The sequence below is a fragment of the Eleutherodactylus coqui genome, chromosome 9 (assembly GCF_035609145.1).
Source record: "Eleutherodactylus coqui strain aEleCoq1 chromosome 9, aEleCoq1.hap1, whole genome shotgun sequence".
NCBI classification, from domain to species: domain Eukaryota; kingdom Metazoa; phylum Chordata; class Amphibia; order Anura; family Eleutherodactylidae; genus Eleutherodactylus; species Eleutherodactylus coqui.
Window position 1 is genome coordinate 175,142,789 of NC_089845.1, and position 22,995 is coordinate 175,165,783.

General features: G+C 57.4%; 1 protein-coding gene across 1 annotated transcript in view; it reads left to right on the forward strand.

Moving 5' to 3' along the window:
• The window catches only part of EFR3A (EFR3 homolog A), a 151,630-nt gene that overhangs the window by 46,931 nt on the left and 81,704 nt on the right, over positions 1–22,995 (forward strand). Inside the window, exons 3-5 of the mRNA XM_066578801.1 lie at positions 6,365–6,486; positions 9,041–9,190; positions 22,491–22,631. Of these exons, the coding sequence (XP_066434898.1) occupies positions 6,365–6,486; positions 9,041–9,190; positions 22,491–22,631 (413 nt within the window). The remainder of the gene's footprint in view (positions 1–6,364; positions 6,487–9,040; positions 9,191–22,490; positions 22,632–22,995) is intronic.

A 22,995-nucleotide genomic window follows, 5' to 3' on the forward strand; every position in this document is an offset into this window, starting at 1 on the left:
CTGTGGATGATGGGCGGTACAGCTGTGTGTTATTAGTTACATTACATAGGGGGTCACTTACTTTCCTCCTGTACTGTGGATGATTGGCGGTACAGCTGTGTTATTAGTTACATTACATAGGGGGTCACTTACTTTCCTCCTGTACTGTGGATGATGGGCCGTACAGCTGTGTGTTATTAGTTACATTACATAGGGGGTCACTTACTTTCCTCCTGTACTGTGGATGATGGGTGGTACAGCAGTGGGGTATTAGTTACATTACATAGGGGGTCACTTACTTTCCTCCTGCACTGTGGATGATGGGCGGTACAGCTGTGTGTTATTAGTTACATTACATAGGGGGTCACTTACTTTCCTCCTGCACTGTGGATGATGGGCGGTACAGCTGTGTTATTAGTTACATTACATAGGGGGTCACTTACTTTCCTCCTGTACTGTGGATGATTGGCGGTACAGCTGTGTGTTATTAGTTACATTACATAGGGGGTCACTTACTTTCCTCCTGTACTGTGGATGATGGGCGGTACAGCTGTGTGTTATTAGTTACATTACATAGGGGGTCACTTACTTTCCTCCTGTACTGTGGATGATGGGCCGTACAGCTGTGTGTTATTAGTTACATTACATAGGGGGTCACTTACTTTCCTCCTGTACTGTGGATGATGGACGGTACAGCTGTGTGTTATTAGTTACATTACATAGGGGGTCACTTACTTTCCCCCTGTACTGTGGATGATGGGCTGTACAGCAGTGGGGTATTAGTTACATTACATAGGGGGTCACTTACTTTCCTCCTGTACTGTGGATGATGGGTGGTACAGCAGTGGGGTATTAGTTACATTACATAGGGGGTCACTTAGTTTCCTCCTGCACTGTGGATGATGGGCGGTACAGCTGTGTGTTATTAGTTACATTACATAGGGGGTCACTTACTTTTCTCCTGTACTGTGGATGATGGGCGGTACAGCTGTGTTATTAGTTACGTTACATAGGGGGTCACTTACTTTCCTCCTGTACTGTGGATGATGGGCGGTACAGCTGTGTGTTATTAGTTACATTACATAGGGGGTCACTTACTTTCCTCCTGCACTGTGGATGATGGGCGGTACAGCTGTGTGTTATTAGTTACATTACATAGGGGGTCACTTACTTTCCTCCTGTACTGTAGATGATGTGCGGTACAGCTGTGTGTTATTAGTTACATTACATAGGGGGTCACTTACTTTCCCCCTGCACTGTGGATGATGGGCGGTACAGCTGTGTGTTATTAGTTACATTACATAGGGGGTCACTTACTTTCCCCCTGCACTGTGGATGATGGGCGGTACAGCTGTATTATTAGTTACATTACATAGGGGGTCACTTACTTTCCTCCTGCACTGTGGATGATGGGCGGTACAGCTGTGTGTTATTAGTTACATTACATAGGGGTTCACTTACTTTCCTCCTGTACTGTGGATGATGGGTGGTACAGCTGTGTTATTAGTTACATTACATAGGGGGTCACTTACTTTCCTCCTGTACTGTGGATGATGGGTGGTACAGCTGTGTGTTATTAGTTACATTACATAGGGGGTCACTTACTTTCCTCCTGTACTGTGGATGATGGGTGGTACAGCTGTGTGTTATTAGTTACATTACATAGGGGGTCACTTACTTTCCTCCTGCACTGTGGATGATGAGTGGTACAGCTGTGTGTTATTAGTTACATTACATAGGGGGTCACTTACTTTCCCCCTGTACTGTGGATGATGGGCGGTACAGCTGTGTGTTATTAGTTACATTACATAGGGGGTCACTTACTTTCCCCCTGCACTGTGGATGATGGGCGGTACAGCTGTGTGTTATTAGTTACATTACATAGGGGGTCACTTACTTTCCTCCTGTACTGTGTATGATGGGCGGTACAGCTGTGTGTTATTAGTTACATTACATAGGGGGTCACTTACTTTCCTCCTGTACTGTGGATGATGGGCGGTACAGCTGTGTGTTATTAGTTACATTACATAGGGGGTCACTTACTTTCCTCCTGTACTGTGGATGATGGGTGGTACAGCTGTGTGTTATTAGTTACATTACATAGGGGGTCACTTACTTTCCTCCTGTACTGTGGATGATGGGCGGTACAGCTGTGTGTTATTAGTTACATTACATAGGGGGTCACTTACTTTCCTCCTGCACTGTGGATGATGGGCGGTACAGCTGTGTTATTAGTTACATTACATAGGGGGTCACTTACTTTCCTCCTGTACTGTGGATGACGGGCGGTACAGCTGTGTGTTATTAGTTATATTACATAGGGGGTCACTTACTTTCCTCCTGTACTGTGGATGATGGGCGGTACAGCTGTGTGTTATTAGTTACATTACATAGGGGGTCACTTACTTTCCTCTTGCACTGTGGATGATGGGCGGTACAGCTAAGTGTTATTAGTTACATTACATAGGGGGTCACTTACTTTCCCCCTGTACTGTGGATGATGGGTGGTACAGCTGTGTTATTAGTTACATTACATAGGGGGTCACTTACTTTCCTCCTGTACTGTGGATGATGGGCGGTACAGCTGTGTGTTATTAGTTACATTACATAGGGGGTCACTTACTTTCCTCCTGTACTGTGGATGATGGGCGGTACAGCTGTGTGTTATTAGTTACATTACATAGGGGGTCACTTACTTTCCTCCTGCACTGTGGATGATGGGTGGTACAGCTGTGTTATTAGTTACATTACATAGGGGGTCACTTACTTTCCTCCTGTACTGTGGATGATGGGCGGTACAGCTGTGTGTTATTAGTTACATTACATAGGGGGTCACTTACTTTGCTCCTGTATTGTGGATGATGGGTGGTACAGCTGTGTTATTAGTTACATTACATAGGGGGTCACTTACTTTCCTCTTGCACTGTGGATGATGGGCGGTACAGCTAAGTGTTATTAGTTACATTACATAGGGGGTCACTTACTTTCCCCCTGTACTGTGGATGATGGGTGGTACAGCTGTGTTATTAGTTACATTACATAGGGGGTCACTTACTTTCCTCCTGTACTGTGGATGATGGGCGGTACAGCTGTGTGTTATTAGTTACATTACATAGGGGGGTCACTTACTTCCCCCCTGTACTGTGGATGATGGGCGGTACAGCTGTGTGTTATTAGTTACATTACATAGGGGGTCACTTACTTTCCTCCTGTACTGTGGATGATGGGTGGTGCAGCTGTGTGTTATTAGTTACATTACATAGGGGGTCACTTACTTTCCTCCTGTACTGTGGATGATGGGTGGTACAGCTGTGTGTTATTAGTTACATTACATAGGGGGTCACTTACTTTCCTCCTGTACTGTGGATGATGGGTGGTGCAGCTGTGTGTTATTAGTTACATTACATAGGGGGTCACTTACTTTCCTCCTGTACTGTGGATGATGGGCCGTACAGCTGTGTGTTATTAGTTACATTACATAGGGGGTCACTTACTTTCCTCCTGCACTGTGGATGATGGGCGGTACAGCTGTGTGTTATTAGGTACATTACATAGGGGGTCACTTACTTTCCTCCTGTACTGTGGATGATGGGCGGTACAGCTGTGTGTTATTAGTTACATTACATAGGGGGTCACTTACTTTCCTCCTGCACTGTGGATGATGGGCGGTACAGCTGTGTGTTATTAGTTACATTACATAGGGGGTCACTTACTTTCCTCCTGCACTGTGGATGATGGGCGGTACAGCTGTGTGTTATTAGGTACATTACATAGGGGGTCACTTACTTTCCTCCTGTACTGTGGATGATGGGCGGTACAGCTGTGTGTTATTAGTTACATTACATAGGGGGTCACTTACTTTCCTCCTGCACTGTGGATGATGGGCGGTACAGCTGTGTGTTATTAGTTACATTACATAGGGGGTCACTTACTTTCCTCCTGTACTGTGGATGATGGGTGGTACAGCTGTGTGTTATTAGTTACATTACATAGGGGGTCACTTACTTTCCCCCTGTACTGTGGATGATGGGCAGTACAGCTGTGTTATTAGTTACATTACATAGGGGGTCACTTACTTTCCCCCTGCACTGTGGATGATGGGCAGTACAGCTGTGTTATTAGTTACATTACATAGGGGGTCACTTACTTTCCCCCTGTACTGTGGATGATGGGCGGTACAGCTGTGTGTTATTGGTTACATTACATAGGGGGTCACTTACTTTCCTCCTGTACTGTGGATGATGGGCAGTACAGCTGTGTTATTAGTTACATTACATAGGGGGTCACTTACTTTCCTTCTGTACTGTGGATGATGGGCGGTACAGCTGTGTGTTATTAGTTACATTACATAGGGGGTCACTTACTTTCCCCCTGTACTGTGGATGATGGGCGGTACAGCTGTGTTATTAGTTACATTACATAGGGGGTCACTTACTTTCCTCCTGCACTGTGGATGATGGGCGGTACAGCTGTGTGTTATTAGTTACATTACATAGGGGGTCACTTACTTTCCTCCTGTACTGTGGATGATGGGCGGTACAGCTGTATGTTATTAGTTACATTACATAGGGGGTCACTTACTTTCCTCCTGTACTGTGGATGATGGGCGGTACAGCTGTGTGTTATTAGTTACATTACATAGGGGGTCACTTACTTTCCTCCTGTACTGTGGATGATGGGCGGTACAGCTGTGTGTTATTAGTTACATTACATAGGGGGTCACTTACTTTCCTCCTGTACTGTGGATGATGGGAGGTACAGCTGTGTGTTATTAGTTACATTACATAGGGGGTCACTTACTTTCCCCCTGTACTGTGGATGATGGGCGGTACAGCTGTGTGTTATTAGTTACATTACATAGGGGGTCACTTACTTTCCCCCTGTACCGTGGATGATGGGCGGTACAGTTGTGTGTTATTAGTTACATTACATAGGGGGTCACTTACTTTCCTCCTGTACTGTGGATGATGGGCGGTACAGCTGTGTGTTATTAGTTACATTACATAGGGGGTCACTTACTTTCCTCCTGCACTGTGGATGATGGGCGGTACAGCTGTGTGTTATTAGTTACATTACATAGGGGGTCACTTACTGGCAGCTGTAGGTGACAGATGGGAGGGACTGCGCAGGGTTGGTATGTAGTTTGTAACCATGGAGACACGTGTGTCGGCAGACATGAAGAGGTCAGGTTGCAGCCTGTAAAGCTGCTGTCTTTCAGTAGTATGGGGTGGACTGACAGCGGGCCGCCACTCAGAACACGACCTTGTAGACAACAGTGGGGGCCTCCGGGGCCTTGCCCACAGATACCCGCCCACGTTTGTGTCCTCTCAGCTTCCCTTCTTCTGCAGTGCAGCGATGCGCCCCCTGCTGGAGGCCGCCGGCGCCGCGCGCTTGTTGTTCCGTCTCGCGTATTGCTATGAGTAAAATATTCATAAAATACTCATCTTGCAAAAAAGTAGGTCAAGGATGCGGCCCGGCGGCGGCGCGCTGCTGCTATCTCCTAATCGCTCCGCCAGCTGTGTTTAATCCCCGGTTTCTCGGATTGAGGAAATAGATTGTTAGTTTTATGGCTGTTGTAATAAGCAGAGTATAATACTCCCCCCTCGGCTGCTCGGCGGAGGCACCCACACTTGTCATTGCCATATCTGGCCGCAGGTCTTACTGCCAACGAGCTCCATCTTCCCCCGGACTTTAATTCCAATAAAACAATGCGGTCTTCAGTTGCGGCCCCCCCGGACGTCCCCCTGCAGTCCTGCCGTTTTGCTATTATTTCAGTATAAGTGTATGAGATGTGCCCACAGTGTAGAGTCGGTGCCGCCGGTAGCTGCGGAGCCGGTGGGCCGCCTGTGCCTTAAATGGATTTCTAGCTCTGTATGCAGCCATGACTTTTCCACAGCGCACAGGTCATCAAAAGTCGATGGGTGGCGGTCCGCTGCTGATTGGCTCTTCTTGGGGCAGCTGTCTGCTTCCCGCCTCGGTGGTCCGGTAGAGTGTTGCAGGAAGCGCTCCCAGTACAGTGATGATAGAACGGAGTGTAGCATGCTGGGCTGCTGCAGCATGGACAGAGCCAACTGCTTCCTCTACCATCCAAGGTGACCGCTGCACAGGGCAGAGCGGGCGGGGGCGTGGACCGTGGACCCCTGCCCATCACCTACTGATGACGTGTCCAGTGCAGAACGTGTAACGCCCTCTAGACCTACAGAGAGGTGGGAGGGCGGTGCGGTCTGGATGTGCGCCTCTCCATAGGTGGGTGTCTACCGCTGCCTTGGAGGCACCAATATGGTGGGCACTGCTTACGGGCTGCAGCTGCTCTCAGGGTAACTGTGGAGGTGGAGCCGGATGTGCTGGAGCTTTTCTTACGCAGGTCTTTTTTTTTCTCTTGCAGTTTGTCAAGTTTGCCAACATAGAAGAAGACACTCCATCCTATCACCGGCGATACGACTTCTTCGTTTCCAGATTCAGCGCCATGTGTCATTCATGTCACAGCGAGCCGGAAGTGCAAACGGAGTAAGTGGGGGAAGTGAACGCATCTATACATCGGCGGGAGGGGGCGGGCGCACGATGGGAGGGGGCGGGTGCACCTGTGCGCCGGCGGGAGGGGGAGGGCGCATCTGTGCGCCGGCCGGAGGGCAAGGGCGTTTAGCCTCCAAGAATATAAATGGTGTTCTCCAACAGGCGAGTTGTGCGAAGACTTCACTTCAGAGGTCTGCTGCAGTTCACTCAAATCAAAATCCACTGTGATCTGACCGTTTTTAAAAGCCTGTATGAAAGAGACCTCGCCCCTGTTCCGCCCCGCCCCCTGTTCCGCCCCGCCCCCTGTTCCGCCCCGCCCCCTGTTCCGCCGCGCCCCCTGTTCCGCCGCGCCCCCTGTTCCGCCGCGCCCCCTGTTCCGCCGCGCCCCCTCTTCCGCCGCGCCCCCTCTTCCGCCGCGCCCCCTCTCCCGCCGCGCCCCCTCTCCCGCCGCGCCCCCTCTCCCGCCGCGCCCCCTCTCCCGCCGCGCCCCCTCTCCCGCCGCGCCCCCTCTCCCGCCGCGCCCCCTCTCCCGCCGCGCCCCCTCTCCCGCCGCGCCCCCTCTCCCGCCGCGCCCCCTCTCCCGCCGCGCCCCCTCTCCCGCCGCGCCCCCTCTCCCGCCGCGCCCCCTCTCCCGCCGCGCCCCCTCTCCCGCCGCGCCCCCTCTCCCGCCGCGCCCCCTCTCCCGCCGCGCCCCCTCTCCCGCCGCGCCCCCTCTCCCGCCGCGCCCCCTCTCCCGCCGCGCCCCCTCTCCCGCCGCGCCCCCTCTCCCGCCGCGCCCCCTCTCCCGCCGCGCCCCCTCTCCCGCCGCGCCCCCTCTCCCGCCGCGCCCCCTCTCCCGCCGCGCCCCCTCTTCCGCCCCGCCCCCTCTTCCGCCCCGCCCCCTCTTCCGCCCCGCCCCCTCTTCCGCCCCGCCCCCTCTTCCGCCCCGCCCCCTCTTCCGCCCCGCCCCCTCTTCCGCCCCGCCCCCTCTTCCGCCCCGCCCCCTCTTCCGCCCCGCCCCCTCTTCCGCCCCGCCCCCTCTTCCGCCCCGCCCCCTCTTCCGCCCCGCCCCCTCTTCCGCCCCGCCCCCTCTTCCGCCCCGCCCCCTCTTCCGCCCCGCCCCCTCTTCCGCCCCGCCCCCTCTTCCGCCCCGCCCCCTCTTCCGCCCCGCCCCCTCTTCCGCCCCGCCCCCTCTTCCGCCCCGCCCCCTCTTCCGCCCCGCCCCCTCTTCCGCCGCGCCCCCTCTTCCGCCGCGCCCCCTCTTCCGCCGCGCCCCCTCTTCCGCCGCGCCCCCTCTTCCGCCGCGCCCCCTCTTCCGCCGCGCCCCCTCTTCCGCCGCGCCCCCTCTTCCGCCGCGCCCCCTCTTCCGCCGCGCCCCCTCTTCCGCCGCGCCCCCTCTTCCGCCGCGCCCCCTCTTCCGCCGCGCCCCCTCTTCCGCCGCGCCCCCTCTTCCGCCGCGCCCCCTCTTCCGCCGCGCCCCCTCTTCCGCCGCGCCCCCTCTTCCGCCGCGCCCCCTCTTCCGCCGCGCCCCCTCTTCCGCCGCGCCCCCTCTCCCGCCGCGCCCCCTCTCCCGCCGCGCCCCCTCTCCCGCCGCGCCCCCTCTCCCGCCGCGCCCCCTCTCCCGCCGCGCCCCCTCTCCCGCCGCGCCCCCTCTCCCGCCGCGCCCCCTCTCCCGCCGCGCCCCCTCTCCCGCCGCGCCCCCTCTCCCGCCGCGCCCCCTCTCCCGCCGCGCCCCCTCTCCCGCCGCGCCCCCTCTCCCGCCGCGCCCCCTCCCCCGCCCCGTTTCAGCACTGACTCCGCTGTGATGTAGTGGGGCACACCATACTCCAGTTGCATCCCAATCTACATGTAGACTGTTGGCTTTCTGTTGGCTGCAGGGTGCCAGGCACCATTATCGCTACAATGTGATCGATCTGTAATCGTTCAGTGTGGACTGAATAAATGGCTGACTTGTCGTTGGCGGTTGTTTGACTTTTCAGGCAGCTTAATAAACCTTGTTGGCTCGCTGGCTCCTCGTTCCGTGTAAACGCTCACCAGGCCGCGCTTCCTACAGGAGGTGAAGCGCTGAGCGAGAAGCGGACAAGCAGCCAGCGGCAGGACCTAGCGGTGCGATCAGCGCTCTGCTGTCATTTATTTGTCTGCCTCCAGAAAGGCTCCGGCCCCTTAAGGGATGGCTGCAGCTCCACCCACTTTTTTGTGACCGATGTGGCTTAAAATTTCAATTCCTTGGTTCAAATCCCATCAGCGGCAGCATGTGCATGGAAGTGGTATGTCCTCTATTATCTGGACTGCTCCCCCCTCCAAATAACATACTATTGGGGGACTTGGATTGCGAGCCGCAGGGGGGAGGGGCGTCACCTGATGGACAGCGCTGCGGAATAAGGATGCGCCATATCAATGTGGGAAATGGATATAATTGTGGCCTAAAATGTCACTTATGCCAATTCTGTGACTTACCGATAGAAGCGGATGTGTTGTCACTGAATAGCGCCATCATGTGTTAGCATACAGCCCCCTCTGTGGGCGGAGCCGCACCACGTCTCATCACATGACTCCCCATTTCTTGTAGGATAAGAATTGCTGGAATCCGCGGCATACAAGGCGTTGTCCGGAAAACTGTGAACGATGAGCTTCGAGCGACGATATGGGAGCCCCAACACATGGATAAAATCATCCCATCCTTATTGTTTAACATGCAGAAGATGGAGGACAATGAGAGGTAAGTGAGCACGGCGGGAGGTCTAATAGTATGTAGGTGAGCTTAGTAACACAGGAAATCTAATGTATGTGCGCAACAAAACAGTGAGTGCAGCTCTGGAGAAGTAATGTATGTAAGTGCAGCTCTGGAGAAGTAATGTATGTACACAGTGACTCCACCATCAGAATAGTGAGTGCAGCTCTGGAGTATAATACAGGGTGTAACTCAGGATCAGTACAGGATAAGTAATGTATGTACACAGTGACTCCACCAGCAGAATAGTGAGTACAGCTCTGGAGTATAATACAGGATGTAACTCAGGATCAGTACAGGATAAGTAATGTATGTACACAGTGACTCCACCAGCAGAATAGCGAGTACAGCTCTGGGGTATAATACAGGATGTAACTCAGGAGCAGTACAGGATAAGTAATGTATGTACACAGTGACTCCACCAGCAGAATAGTGAGTGCAGCTCTGGAGTATAATACAGGATGTAACTCAGGATCAGTACAGGATAAGTAATGTATGTACACAGTGACTCCACCAGCAGAATAGTGAGTGCAGCTCTGGGGTATAATACAGGAGAAGTAATGTATGTACACAGTGACTCCACCAGCAGAATAGTGAGTGCAGCTCTGGAGTATAATACAGGATGTAACTCAGGGTCAGTGCAGGATAAGTAATGTATGTACACAGTGACTCCACCAGCAGAATAGTGAGTGCAGCTCTGGGGTATAATACAGGATGTAACTCAGGATCAGTACAGGATAAGTAATGTATGTACACAGTGACTCCACCAGCAGAATAGTGAGTACAGCTCTGGAGTATAATACAGGATGTAACTCAGGATCAGTACAGGATAAGTAATGTATGTACACAGTGACTCCACCAGCAGAATAGTGAGTACAGCTCTGGGGTATAATACAGGATGTAACTCAGGAGCAGTACAGGATAAGTAATGTATGTACACAGTGACTCCACCAGCAGAATAGTGAGTGCAGCTCTGGAGTATAATACAGGATGTAACTCAGGATCAGTACAGGATAAGTAATGTATGTACACAGTGACTCCACCAGCAGAATAGTGAGTGCAGCTCTGGGGTATAATACAGGAGAAGTAATGTATGTACACAGTGACTCCACCAGCAGAATAGTGAGTGCAGCTCTGGAGTATAATACAGGATGTAACTCAGGGTCAGTGCAGGATAAGTAATGTATGTACACAGTGACTCCACCAGCAGAATAGTGAGTGCAGCTCTGGGGTATAATACAGGATGTAACTCAGGGTCAGTACAGGATACGTAATGTATGTACACAGTGACTCCACCAGCAGAATAGGGAGTGCAGCTCTGGGGTATAATATGGGATGTAACTCAGGATCAGTACAGGATAAGTAATGTATGTACACAGTGACTCCACCAGCAGAATAGCGAGCGCAGCTCTGGAGTATAATACAGGATGTAACTCAGGATCAGTACAAGATAAGTAATGTATGTACACAGTTACTCCACCAGCAGATTAGTGAGTGCAGCTCTGGAGTATAATACAGGATTTAACTCAGGATCAGTACAGGATAAGTAATGTATGTACACAGTGACTCCACCAGCAGAATAGTGAGTGCAGCTCTGGAGTACAATACAGGATGTAACTCAGGAGCAGTACAGGATAAGTAATGTATGTACACAGTGACTCCACCAGCAGCAGAATAGTGAGAGCAGCTCTGGGGTATAATACAGGATGTAACTCAGGATCAGTACAGGATAAGTAATGTATGTACACAGTGACTCCATCAGCAGCAGAATAGTGAGTGCAGCTCTGGGGTATAATACAGGATGTAACTCAGGATCAGTACAGGATAAGTAATGTATGTACACAGTGACTCCACCAGCAGAATAGGGAGTGCAGCTGTGGAGTATAATACAGGATGTTACTCAGGGTCAGTACAGGATAAGTAATGTATGTGCACAATGACTCCACCAGCAGAATAGTGAGTGCAGCTCTGGGGTATAATACAGGATGTAACTCAGGATAAGTAATGTATGTACACAGTGACTCCACCAGCAGAATAGTGAGTGCAGCTCTGGAGTATAATACAGGATGTAGCTCAGGAGCAGTACAGGATAAGTAATTTATGTACACAGTGACTCCTTCTGCCTTTGTCCTCCAATTCTTCTTTCCTTTTACCTTCTTCATCCGTCTTCCTGCTTCCTCATTTTCCTCCTGTCTCCCTTCTGCTTCCTTATTCCTTGTGCCTTCTTGTTCCCCCTTTTTCCTCCTATCTTCCTCCTTCCTTCTTCCACCTGCCTCCTTATTCCTCCTTCCTTCTCCCTCATTCTCTCTTCTTCCTTACTCATCCCCTTTCCTTCTTCCTCTTCCTTGTTCCTCTTTCTTCTTCCCCCTCCTTCATTCTTCCTCTTTCTTCTTCCCCCTCCTTCATTCTTCCTCTTTCCTCCTCCCTCTCTGCCTTCTTCCTCTTTCCTCCTCCCTCTCTGCCTTCTTCCTCTTTCCTCCTCCCTCTCTGCCTTCTTCCTCTTTCCTCCTCCCTCTCTGCCTTCTTCCTCTTTCCTCCTCCCTCTCTGCCTTCTTCCTCTTTCCTCCTCCCTCTCTGCCTTCTTCCTCTTTCCTCCTCCCTCTCTGCCTTCTTCCTCTTTCCTCCTCCCTCTCTGCCTTCTTCCTCTTTCCTCCTCCCTCTCTGCCTTCTTCCTCTTTCCTCCTCCCTCTCTGCCTTCTTCCTCTTTCCTCCTCCCTCTCTGCCTTCTTCCTCTTTCCTCCTCCCTCTCTGCCTTCTTCCTCTTTCCTCCTCCCTCTCTGCCTTCTTCCTCTTTCCTCCTCCCTCTCTGCCTTCTTCCTCTTTCCTCCTCCCTCTCTGCCTTCTTCCTCTTTCCTCCTCCCTCTCTGCCTTCTTCCTCTTTCCTCCTCCCTCTCTGCCTTCTTCCTCTTTCCTCCTCCCTCTCTGCCTTCTTCCTCTTTCCTCCTCCCTCTCTGCCTTCTTCCTCTTTCCTCCTCCCTCTCTGCCTTCTTCCTCTTTCCTCCTCCCTCTCTGCCTTCTTCCTCTTTCCTCCTCCCTCTCTGCCTTCTTCCTCTTTCCTCCTCCCTCTCTGCCTTCTTCCTCTTTCCTCCTCCCTCTCTGCCTTCTTCCTCTTTCCTCCTCCCTCTCTGCCTTCTTCCTCTTTCCTCCTCCCTCTCTGCCTTCTTCCTCTTTCCTCCTCCCTCTCTGCCTTCTTCCTCTTTCCTCCTCCCTCTCTGCCTTCTTCCTCTTTCCTCCTCCCTCTCTGCCTTCTTCCTCTTTCCTCCTCCCTCTCTGCCTTCTTCCTCTTTCCTCCTCCCTCTCTGCCTTCTTCCTCTTTCCTCCTCCCTCTCTGCCTTCTTCCTCTTTCCTCCTCCCTCTCTGCCTTCTTCCTCTTTCCTCCTCCCTCTCTGCCTTCTTCCTCTTTCCTCCTCCCTCTCTGCCTTCTTCCTCTTTCCTCCTCCCTCTCTGCCTTCTTCCTCTTTCCTCCTCCCTCTCTGCCTTCTTCCTCTTTCCTCCTCCCTCTCTGCCTTCTTCCTCTTTCCTCCTCCCTCTCTGCCTTCTTCCTCTTTCCTCCTCCCTCTCTGCCTTCTTCCTCTTTCCTCCTCCCTCTCTGCCTTCTTCCTCTTTCCTCCTCCCTCTCTGCCTTCTTCCTCTTTCCTCCTCCCTCTCTGCCTTCTTCCTCTTTCCTCCTCCCTCTCTGCCTTCTTCCTCTTTCCTCCTCCCTCTCTGCCTTCTTCCTCTTTCCTCCTCCCTCTCTGCCTTCTTCCTCTTTCCTCCTCCCTCTCTGCCTTCTTCCTCTTTCCTCCTCCCTCTCTGCCTTCTTCCTCTTTCCTCCTCCCTCTCTGCCTTCTTCCTCTTTCCTCCTCCTCCTCCTCCTCTGCCTTCTTCCTCTTTCCTCCTCCTCCTCCTCCTCTGCCTTCTTCCTCTTTCCTCCTCCTCCTCCTCCTCTGCCGCCCTCCCCTTTCCTCCTCCTCCTCCTCCTCTGCCGCCCTCCCCTTTCCTCCTCCTCCTCCTCTGCCGCCCTCCCCTTTCCTCCTCCTCCTCCTCTGCCTTCTTCCTCTTTCCTCCGCCTCTTCCTCTGCCTTCTTCCTCTTTCCTCCTCCTCCTCCTCCGCCGCCGCCCTCCCCTTTCCTCCTCCTCCTCCGCCGCCGCCCTCCCCTTTCCTCCTCCTCCTCCGCCGCCGCCCTCCCCTTTCCTCCTCCTCCTCCTCCTCTGCCTTCTTCCTCTTTCCTACTCCTCCTCTGCCTTCTTCCTCTTTCCTCCTCCTCCTCTGCCTTCTTCCTCTTTCCTCCTCCTCCTCCGCCGCCGCCCTCCCCTTTCCTCCTCCTCCTCCGCCGCCGCCCTCCCCTTTCCTCCTCCTCCTCCGCCGCCGCCCTCCCCTTTCCTCCTCCGCCGCCGCCCTCCCCTTTCCTCCTCCGCCGCCGCCCTCCCCTTTCCTCCTCCTCCTCCGCCGCCGCCCTCCCCTTTCCTCCTCCGCCGCCGCCCTCCCCTTTCCTCCTCCTCCTCTGCCGCCCTCCCCTTTCCTCCTCCTCCTCTGCCGCCCTCCCCTTTCCTCCTCCTCCTCTGCCGCCCTCCCCTTTCCTCCTCCTCCTCCTCCTCCTCCTCCTCTGCCGCCCTCCCCTTTCCTCCTCCTCCTCCTCCTCCTCCTCTGCCGCCCTCCCCTTTCCTCCTCCTCCTTCTCCTCTGCCGCCCTCCCCCTCTGCCGCCCTCCCCCTCTGCCGCCCTCCCCCTCTGCCGCCCTCCCCCTCTGCCGCCCTCCCCCTCTGCCGCCCTCCCCCTTTCCTCCTCCTCTGCCGCCCTCCCCTTTCCTCCTCCTCCTCCTCCTCTGCCGCCCTCCCCTTTCCTCCTCCTCCTCCTCCTCTGCCGCCCTCCCCTTTCCTCCTCCTCCTCCTCCTCTGCCGCCCTCCCCTTTCCTCCTCCTCCTCCTCCTCCTCTGCCGCCCTCCCCTTTCCTCCTCCTCCTCCTCCTCTGCCGCCCTCCCCTTTCCTCCTCCTCCTCCTCTGCCGCCCTCCCCTTTCCTCCTCCTCCTCCTCCTCCTCCTCTGCCGCCCTCCCCTTTCCTCCTCCTCCTCCTCCTCTGCCGCCCTCCCCTTTCCTCCTCCTCCTCCTCCTCCTCCTCCTCTGCTGCCCTCCCCTTTCCTACTCCTCCTCCTCCTCTGCCGCCCTCCCCTCTCCTCCTCCTCTGCCGCCCTCCCCTTTCCTCCTCCTCCTCCTCCTCTGCCGCCCTCCCCTTTCCTCCTCCTCCTCCTCCTCCTCTGCCGCCCTCCCCTTTCCTCCTCCTCCTCCTCCTCCTCTGCCGCCCTCCCCTTTCCTCCTCCTCCTCCTCTGCCGCCCTCCCCTTTCCTCCTCCTCCTCTGCCGCCCTCCCCTTTCCTCCTCCTCCTCCTCCTCTGCCGCCCTCCCCTTTCCTCCTCCTCCTCCTCTGCCGCCCTCCCCTTTCCTCCTCCTCCTCCTCTGCCGCCCTCCCCTTTCCTCCTCCTCCTCCTCCGCCGCCCTACCCTTTCCTCCTCCTCCTCCTCCTCTGCCGCCCTACCCTTTCCTCCTCCTCCTCCGCCGCCCTCCCCTTTCCTCCTCCTCCTCTGCCGCCCTCCCCTTTCCTCCTCCTCCTCCTCCTCTGCCGCCCTCCCCTTTCCTCCTCCTCCTCCTCCTCTGCCGCCCTCCCCTTTCCTCCTCCTCCTCCTCCTCTGCCGCCCTCCCCTTTCCTCCTCCTCCTCCTCTGCCGCCCTCCCCTTTCCTCCTCCTCCTCCTCTGCCGCCCTCCCCTTTCCTCCTCCTCCTCCTCCTCCTCTACCGCCCTCCCCTTTCCTCCTCCTCCTCCTCCTCTGCCGCCCTTTCCTCCTCCTCCTCTGCCGCCCTCCCCTTTCCTCCTCCTCCTCCTCTGCCGCCCTCCCCTTTCCTCCTCCTCCTCCTCCTCCTCCTCCTCTGCCGCCCTCCCCTTTCCTCCTCCTCCTCCTCCTCCTCTGCCGCCCTCCCCTTTCCTCCTCCTCCTTCTCCTCTGCCGCCCTCCCCTTTCCTCCTCCTCCTTCTCCTCTGCCGCCCTCCCCCTTTCCTCCTCCTCCTTTTCCTCTGCCGCCCTCCCCTTTCCTCCTCCTCCTCTACCGCCCTCCCCTTTCCTCCTCCTCCTCTACCGCCCTCCCCTTTCCTCCTCCTCCTCCTCCTCTGCCGCCCTCCCCTTTCCTCCTCCTCCTCTGCCGCCCTCCCCTTTCCTCCTCCTCCTCCTCCTCCTCTGCCGCCCTCCCCTTTCCTCCTCCTCCTCTGCCGCCCTCCCCCTTTCCTCCTCCTCCTCCTCCTCTGCCGCCCTCCCCTTTCCTCTTCCTCCTCCTCTGCCGCCCTCCCCTTTCCTCCTCCTCCTCCTCTGCCGCCCTCCCCTTTCCTCCTCCTCCTCCTCCGCCGCCCTCCCCTTTCCTCCTCCTCCTCCTCTGCCGCCCTCCCCCTCTTTCCCCCCCTCCTCCTCCTCATCTGACGCCCTCCTCCTCTTTCCCCCCCTCCTCCTCCTCATCTGACGCCCTCCTCCTCTTTCCCCCCCTCCTCCTCCTCATCTGACGCCCTCCTCCTCCTCCACCCTCCTCCTCCACCCTCCTCCTCCACCCTCCTCCACCACCCTCCTCCACCACCCTCCTCCACCACCCTCCTCCACCACCCTCCTCCACCACCCTCCTCCACCACCCTCCTCCTCCACCCTCCTCCTCCACCCTCCTTCTCCACCCTCCTTCTCCACCCTCCTCCTCCACCCTCCTCCTCTTCCTCTTCCTTCCTTCCCCTTTGGCATTTTCCCCTCTCTCCCTCCTCTTTGGCATTTTCCCCTCTCTCCCTCCTCTTTGGCCTCCCTCCCTCCCTCCTCTTTGGCCGCTTCCCCTCCCTCCCTCCCCTTTCCTCCTACTCCTCCTCCTCCTCTGCCGCCCTCCACTTTCCTTCTCCTCCTCCACAACTGCCGCCCTCCTCCTCTTTCTTCCTCCTCCTCCTCTTTCTTCCTCCTCCTCCTCCTCCACATCTGCCGCCCTCCTCCTCTTTCTTCCTCCTCCTCCTCATCTGACGCACTCCTCCTCTTTCCCCCCTCCTCCTCCTCATCTGACGCCCTCCTCTTTCCTCCTCCTCCCCCTCCTCCTCCTCATCTGACGCCCTCCTCCTCTTTCCCCCCTCCTCCTCTTTCCCCCCTCCTCCTCCTCATCTGACGCCCTCCTCTTTCCTCCTCCTCCTCCTCCTTATCTGCCGCCCTCCTCTCTCCTCCTCCTCCTCCTCCTCCTTATCTGCCGCCCTCCTCTCTCCTCCTCCTCCTCCTTATCTGCCGCCCTCCTCTCTCCTCCTCCTCCTCCTTATCTGCCGCCCTCCTCTTTCCTCCTCCTCCTTCTCCTCATCTGCCGCCCTCCTCTTTCCTCCTCCTCCTCCACATCTGACACCCTCCTCTTTCCTCCTCCTCCTTCTCCTCATCTGCCGCCCTCCTCTTTCCTCCTCCTCCTCCTTCTCCTCATCTGCCGCCCTCCTCTTTCCTCCTCCTCTGCCGCCCTCCTTCCTTCCTTCCTTCCTTCCTTCCCTCCTTCCTTCCTTCGGCCTTTGGCCTTTTCCCCTTTGGCCTTTTCCCCTCCCTCCCTCCTCTTCCTCTTCCTTCCTTCCCCTCGGGCCTTTTCCCCTCCCTCCCTCCCTCCTCTTTGGCCTCTTCCCCTCCCTCCCTCCCTCCTCTTTGGCCTCTTCCCCTCCCTCCTTCCTCCTCTTTGGCCTCTTCCCCTCCCTCCTTCCTCCTCTTTGGCCTCTTCCCCTCCCTCCTTCCTCCTCTTTGGCCTCTTCCCCTCCCTCCTTCCTCCTCTTTGGCCTCTTCCCCTCCCTCCTTCCTCCTCTTTGGCCTCTTCCCCTCCCTCCTTCCTCCTCTTTGGCCTCTTCCCCTCCCTCCTTCCTCCTCTTTGGCCTCTTCCCCTCCCTCCTTCCTCCTCTTTGGCCTCTTCCCCTCCCTCCTTCCTCCTCTTTGGCCTCTTCCCCTCCCTCCTTCCTCCTCTTTGGCCTCTTCCCCTCCCTCCTTCCTCCTCTTTGGCCTCTTCCCCTCCCTCCTTCCTCCTCTTTGGCCTCTTCCCCTCCCTCCTTCCTCCTCTTTGGCCTCTTCCCCTCCCTCCTTCCTCCTCTTTGGCCTCTTCCCCTCCCTCCTTCCTCCTCTTTGGCCTCTTCCCCTCCCTCCCTCCTCTTTGGCCTCTTCCCCTCCCTCCCTCCCTCCTCTTTGGCCTCTTCCCCTCCCTCCCTCCCTCCTCTTTGGCCTCTTCCCCTCCCTCCTCTTTGGCCTCTTCCCCTCCCTCCCTCCCTCCTCTTTGGCCTCTTCCCCTCCCTCCCTCCCTCCTCTTTGGCCTCTTCCCCTCCCTCCCTCCCTCCCTCCTCTTTGACCTCTTCCCCTCCCTCCCTCCCTCCCTCCTCTTTGGACTCTTCCCCTCCCTCCCTCCCTCCTCTTTGGCCTCTTCCCCTCCCTCCCTCCTCTTTGGCCTCTTCCCCTCCCTCCCTCCGCTTTGGCCTCTTCCCCTCCCTCCTTCCGCTTTGGCCTCTTCCCCTCCCTCCTTCCGCTTTGGCCTCTTCCCCTCCCTCCTTCCGCTTTGGCCTCTTCCCCTCCCTCCTTCCGCTTTGGCCTTTTCCCCTCCCTCCTCTTTGGCCTTTTCCCCTCCTTCCTCTTTGGCCTTTTCCCCTCCCTCTTTCCTCTTTGGCCTCCCTCCCTCCCTCCTCTTTGGCTTCCCTCCCTCCCTCCCTCCCTCCTCTTTGGCCTCCCTCCCTCCCTCCTCTTTGGTCTCCCTCCCTTTGGCCTCCCTCCCTTCCTCCTCTTTGGCCTCCCTCCCTCCTCTTTGGCCTCCCTCCCTCCTCTTTGGCCTCCCTCCCTCCTCTTTGGCCTCCCTCCCTCCTCTTTGGCCTCCCTCCCTCCTCTTTGGCCTCTCTGCCTCCCTCCTCTTTGGCCTCCCTCCCTCCTCTTTGGCCTCCCTCCCTCCTCTTTGGCCTCCCTCCCTCCTCTTTGGCCTCCCTCCCTCCTCTTTGGCCTCCCTCCCTCCTCTTTGGCCTCCCTCCCTCCCTCCTCTTTGGCCTCCCTCCCTCCCTCCTCTTTGGCCTCCCTCCCTCCCTCCTCTTTGGCCTCCCTCCCTCCCTCCTCTTTGGCCTCCCTCCCTCCCTCCTCTTTGGCCTCCCTCCCTCCCTCCTCTTTGGCCTCCCTCCCTCCCTCCTCTTTGGCCTCCCTCCCTCCCTCCTCTTTGGCCTCCCTCCCTCCCTCCTCTTTGGCCTCCCTCCCTCCTCTTTGGCCTCCCTCCCTCCTCTTTGGCCTCCCTCCCTCCTCTTTGGCCTCCCTCCCTCCTCTTTGGCCTCCCTCCCTCCTCTTTGGCCTCTCTGCCTCCCTCCTCGTTGGCCTCTCTGCCTCCCTCCTCGTTGGCCTCTCTGCCTCCCTCCTCGTTGGCCTCTCTGCCTCCCTCCTCGTTGGCCTCTCTGCCTCCCTCCTCGTTGGCCTCCCTGCCTCCCTCCTCTTCGGCCTCCCTGCCTCCCTCCTCTTCGGCCTCCCTGCCTCCCTCCTCTTCGGCCTCCCTGCCTCCCGCCTCTTCGGCCTCCCTGCCTCCCGCCTCTTCGGCCTCCCTGCCTCCCGCCTCTTCGGCCTCCCTCCCGCCTCTTCGGCCTCCCTCCCGCCTCTTCGGCCTCCCTCCCGCCTCTTCGGCCTCCCTCCCGCCTCTTCGGCCTCTTCCCCTCCCTCCTTCCGCCTCTTTGGCCTCTTCCCCTCCCTCCCTCCCTCCTCTTTGGCCTCTTCCCCTCCCTCCCTCCCTCCCTCCTCTTTGGCCTCTTCCCCTCCCTCCCTCCCTCCCTCCTCTTTGGCCTCTTCCCCTCCCTCCCTCCCTCCCTCCTCTTTGGCCTCTTCCCCTCCCTCCCTCCCTTCCTCCCTCCTCTTTGGCCTCTTCCCCTCCCTCCCTCCCTCCTCTTTGGCCTCTTCCCCTCCCTCCCTCCCTCCTCTTTGGCCTTTTCCCCTCCCTCCTTCCGCTTTGGCCTCTTCCCCTCCCTCCTTCCGCTTTGGCCTCTTCCCCTCCCTCCTCTTTGGCCTCTTTCCCTCCCTCCTTCCGCTTTGGCCTTTTCCCCTCCCTCCTCTTTGGCCTTTTCCCCTCCTTCCTCTTTGGCCTTTTCCCCTCCCTCTTTCCTCTTTGGCCTCCCTCCTTCCTCTTTGGCCTCCCTCCCTCCCTCCTCTTTGGCCTCCCTGCCTCCCTCCTCTTTGGCTTCCCTCCCTCCCTCCCTCCTCTTTGGCTTCCCTTCCTCCCTCCCTCCTCTTTGGTCTCCCTCCCTCCCTCCTCTTTGGTCTCCCTCCCTCCCTCCTCTTTGGTCTCCCTCCCTCCCTCCTCTTTGGTCTCCCTCCCTCCCTCCTCTTTGGTCTCCCTCCTTCCCTCCTCTTTGGTCTCCCTCCTTCCCTCCTCTTTGGTCTCCCTCCCTCCTCTTTGGTCTCCCTGTCTCCCTCCCTCCTCTTTGGTCTCCCTCCCTCCCTCCCTCCTCTTTGGTCTCCCTCCCTCCCTCCCTCCTCTTTGGTCTCCCTCCCTCCCTCCTCTTTGGTCTCCCTCCCTCCCTCCCTTCCTCCTCTTTGGCCTCCCTCCCTTCCTCCTCTTTGGCCTCCCTCCCTTCCTCCTCTTTGGCCTCCCTCCCTTCCTCCTCTTTGGCCTCCCTCCCTTCCTCCTCTTTGGCCTCCCTCCCTTCCTCCTCTTTGGCCTCCCTCCCTTCCTCCTCTTTGGCCTCCCTCCCTTCCTCCTCTTTGGCCTCCCTCCCTTCCTCCTCTTTGGCCTCCCTCCCTTCCTCCTCTTTGGCCTCCCTCCCTTCCTCCTCTTTGGCCTCCCTCCCTTCCTCCTCTTTGGCCTCCCTCCCTTCCTCCTCTTTGGCCTCCCTCCCTCCCTCCTCTTTGGCCTCCCTCCCTCCTCTTTGGCCTCCCTCCCTCCTCTTTGGCCTCCCTCCCTCCCTCCTCTTTGGCCTCCCTCCCTCCTCTTTGGCCTCCCTCCCTCCCTCCTCTTTGGCCTCCCTCCCTCCCTCCTCTTTGGCCTCTCTGCCTCCCTCCCTCCTCTTTGGCCTCCCTGCCTCCCTCCTCTTTGGCCTCCCTCCTCTTTGGCCTCCCTGCCTCCCTCCTCTTTGGCCTCCCTGCCTCCCTCCTCTTTGGCCTCCCTGCCTCCCTCCTCTTTGGCCTCCCTGCCTCCCTCCTTTTTGGCCTCCCTGCCTCCCTCCTCTTTGGCCTCCCTGCCTCCCTCCTCTTTGGCCTCCCTCCCTCCTCTTTGGCCTCCCTCCCTCCTCTTTGGCCTCCCTCCCTCCTCTTTGGCCTCCCTCCCTCCCTCCTCTTTGGCCTCCCTCCCTCCCTCCTCTTTGGCCTCTCTGCCTCCCTCCTCTTTGGCCTCTCTGCCTCCCTCCTCTTTGGCCTCTCTGCCTCCCTCCTCTTTGGCCTCTCTGCCTCCCTCCTCTTTGGCCTCCCTGCCTCCCTCCTCTTTGGCCTCCCTCCTCTTTGGCCTCCCTTCTCTTTGGCCTCCCTCCTCTTTGGCCTCCCTGCCTCCCTCCTCTTTGGCCTCCCTGCCTCCCTCCTCTTTGGCCTCCCTGCCTCCCTCCTCTTTGGCCTCCCTGCCTCCCTCCTCTTTGGCCTCCCTGCCTCCCGCCTCTTCGGCCTCCCTGCCTCCCGCCTCTTCGGCCTCCCTGCCTCCCGCCTCTTCGGCCTCCCTGCCTCCCGCCTCTTCGGCCTCCCTGCCTCCCGCCTCTTCGGCCTCCCTGCCTCCCGCCTCTTCGGCCTCCCTGCCTCCCGCCTCTTCGGCCTCCCTGCCTCCCGCCTCTTCGGCCTCCCTGCCTCCCGCCTCTTCGGCCTCCCTGCCTCCCGCCTCTTCGGCCTCCCTGCCTCCCGCCTCTTCGGCCTCCCTGCCTCCCGCCTCTTCGGCCTCCCTGCCTCCCGCCTCTTCGGCCTCCCTGCCTCCCGCCTCTTCGGCCTCCCTCCCGCCTCTTCGGCCTCCCTCCCGCCTCTTCGGCCTCCCTCCTCTTCTCCTCTTCGGCCTCCCTCCCTCCTCTTCTCCTCTTCGGCCTCCCTCCCTCCTCTTCTCCTCTTCGGCCTCCCTCCCTCCTCTTCTCCTCTTCGGCCTCCCTCCCTCCTCTTCTCCTCTTCGGCCTCCCTCCCTCCTCTTCTCCTCTTCGGCCTCCCTCCCTCCTCTTCTCCTCTTCGGCCTCCCTCCCTCCTCTTCTCCTCTTCGGCCTCCCTCCCTCCTCTTCTCCTCTTCGGCCTCCCTCCCTCCTCTTCTCCTCTTCGGCCTCCCTCCCTCCTCTTCTCCTCTTCGGCCTCCCTCCCTCCTCTTCTCCTCTTCGGCCTCCCTCCCTCCTCTTCTCCTCTTCGGCCTCCCTCCCTCCTCTTCTCCTCTTCGGCCTCCCTCCCTCCTCTTCTCCTCTTCGGCCTCCCTCCCTCCTCTTCTCCTCTTCGGCCTCCCTCCCTCCTCTTCTCCTCTTCGGCCTCCCTCCCTCCTCTTCTCCTCTTCGGCCTCCCTCCCTCCTCTTCTCCTCTTCGGCCTCCCTCCCTCCTCTTCTCCTCTTCGGCCTCCCTCCCTCCTCTTCTCCTCTTCGGCCTCCCTCCCTCCTCTTCTCCTCTTCGGCCTCCCTCCCTCCTCTTCTCCTCTTCGGCCTCCCTCCCTCCTCTTCTCCTCTTCGGCCTCCCTCCCTCCTCTTCTCCTCTTCGGCCTCCCTCCCTCCTCTTCTCCTCTTCGGCCTCCCTCCCTCCTCTTCGGCCTCCCTCCCTCCTCTTCTCCTCTTCGGCCTCCCTCCCTCCTCTTCGGCCTCCCTCCCTCCTCTTCTCCTCTTCGGCCTCCCTCCCTCCTCTTCGGCCTCCCTCCCTCCTCTTCTCCTCTTCGGCCTCCCTCCCTCCTCTTCTCCTCTTCGGCCTCCCTCCCTCCTCTTCTCCTCTTCCTCCATTTTTCTTTCTCTTTCCTTCATCCTGTTTTTTTTTTTTTTTTGTCTGCGTTCTTCCTGCTCTTTTTTTCCTCCTCCTTCCTCTTCCCTCTTAATTCTTTCTCCTTCCTTTTTTTCTTCCTTGTTCATCCTCTGCCTTATTCCTTCTCCCCCCTTCTGCTGCTTTCCTCCTCCTTTGTCCTCTTCATTCTTCCTGCTACTCCTTACCCCCTTTTACTTCTTTTTTTCCTCCTTCCTCCTCTTCCTCTTCCTTCTCCCTCCTACCTCCACTGCTTTCTTCCTACTCTTCACTGCCGCCTTCCTCCTACTTCCATATTCCTTTTTCCTTCCTCCTCTCCTATCTTCCTTCCTCTCATTTTTTGTCTACCATCTCCAGTAAGTAGAGAAGTTTGTTCTGACTCATTGCATGTTCCCCCAGCCGCACGGCGCCCCCGGCGTCCCCCTCTGTTGTCGGTGATAAGGAGGAGAATCCCTCTGTCTTGGCTGAGAACTGCTTCCGGGAACTTCTGGGCAGAGCGGCTTACGGAAATATGAATAACGCCGTCCGGCCTGTGTTTGCGTGAGTATGATGCTGCAGAAGATCTATGATGACTGGTGGTGGTCCTTGTGATTTGTACGGGATCATCCGTACTCTCATCTGCCCTATAAAGGGGGAGAAAAAAAATCCAAGAGTTTCTGCACTTTTTAATTTCTTTTTATTGTACAGAATGGGCGATTTTAAGCCTTTTCTGCTGTAGATTTTACATTTTTCATACAAAACCCCAATACCACCATGCAGCTGCGAATCCCGCGTTAGGCTTACAGCATAGCATGCACAGCCGTCTCCATATAGCAGGATTATTAAATGTCTGCCTTCTATTTTGATAATGAAGCGTATTTGATTCTCCTCTGTCCTTCAGCAATGGTGCTATTGCTCTCTGGTC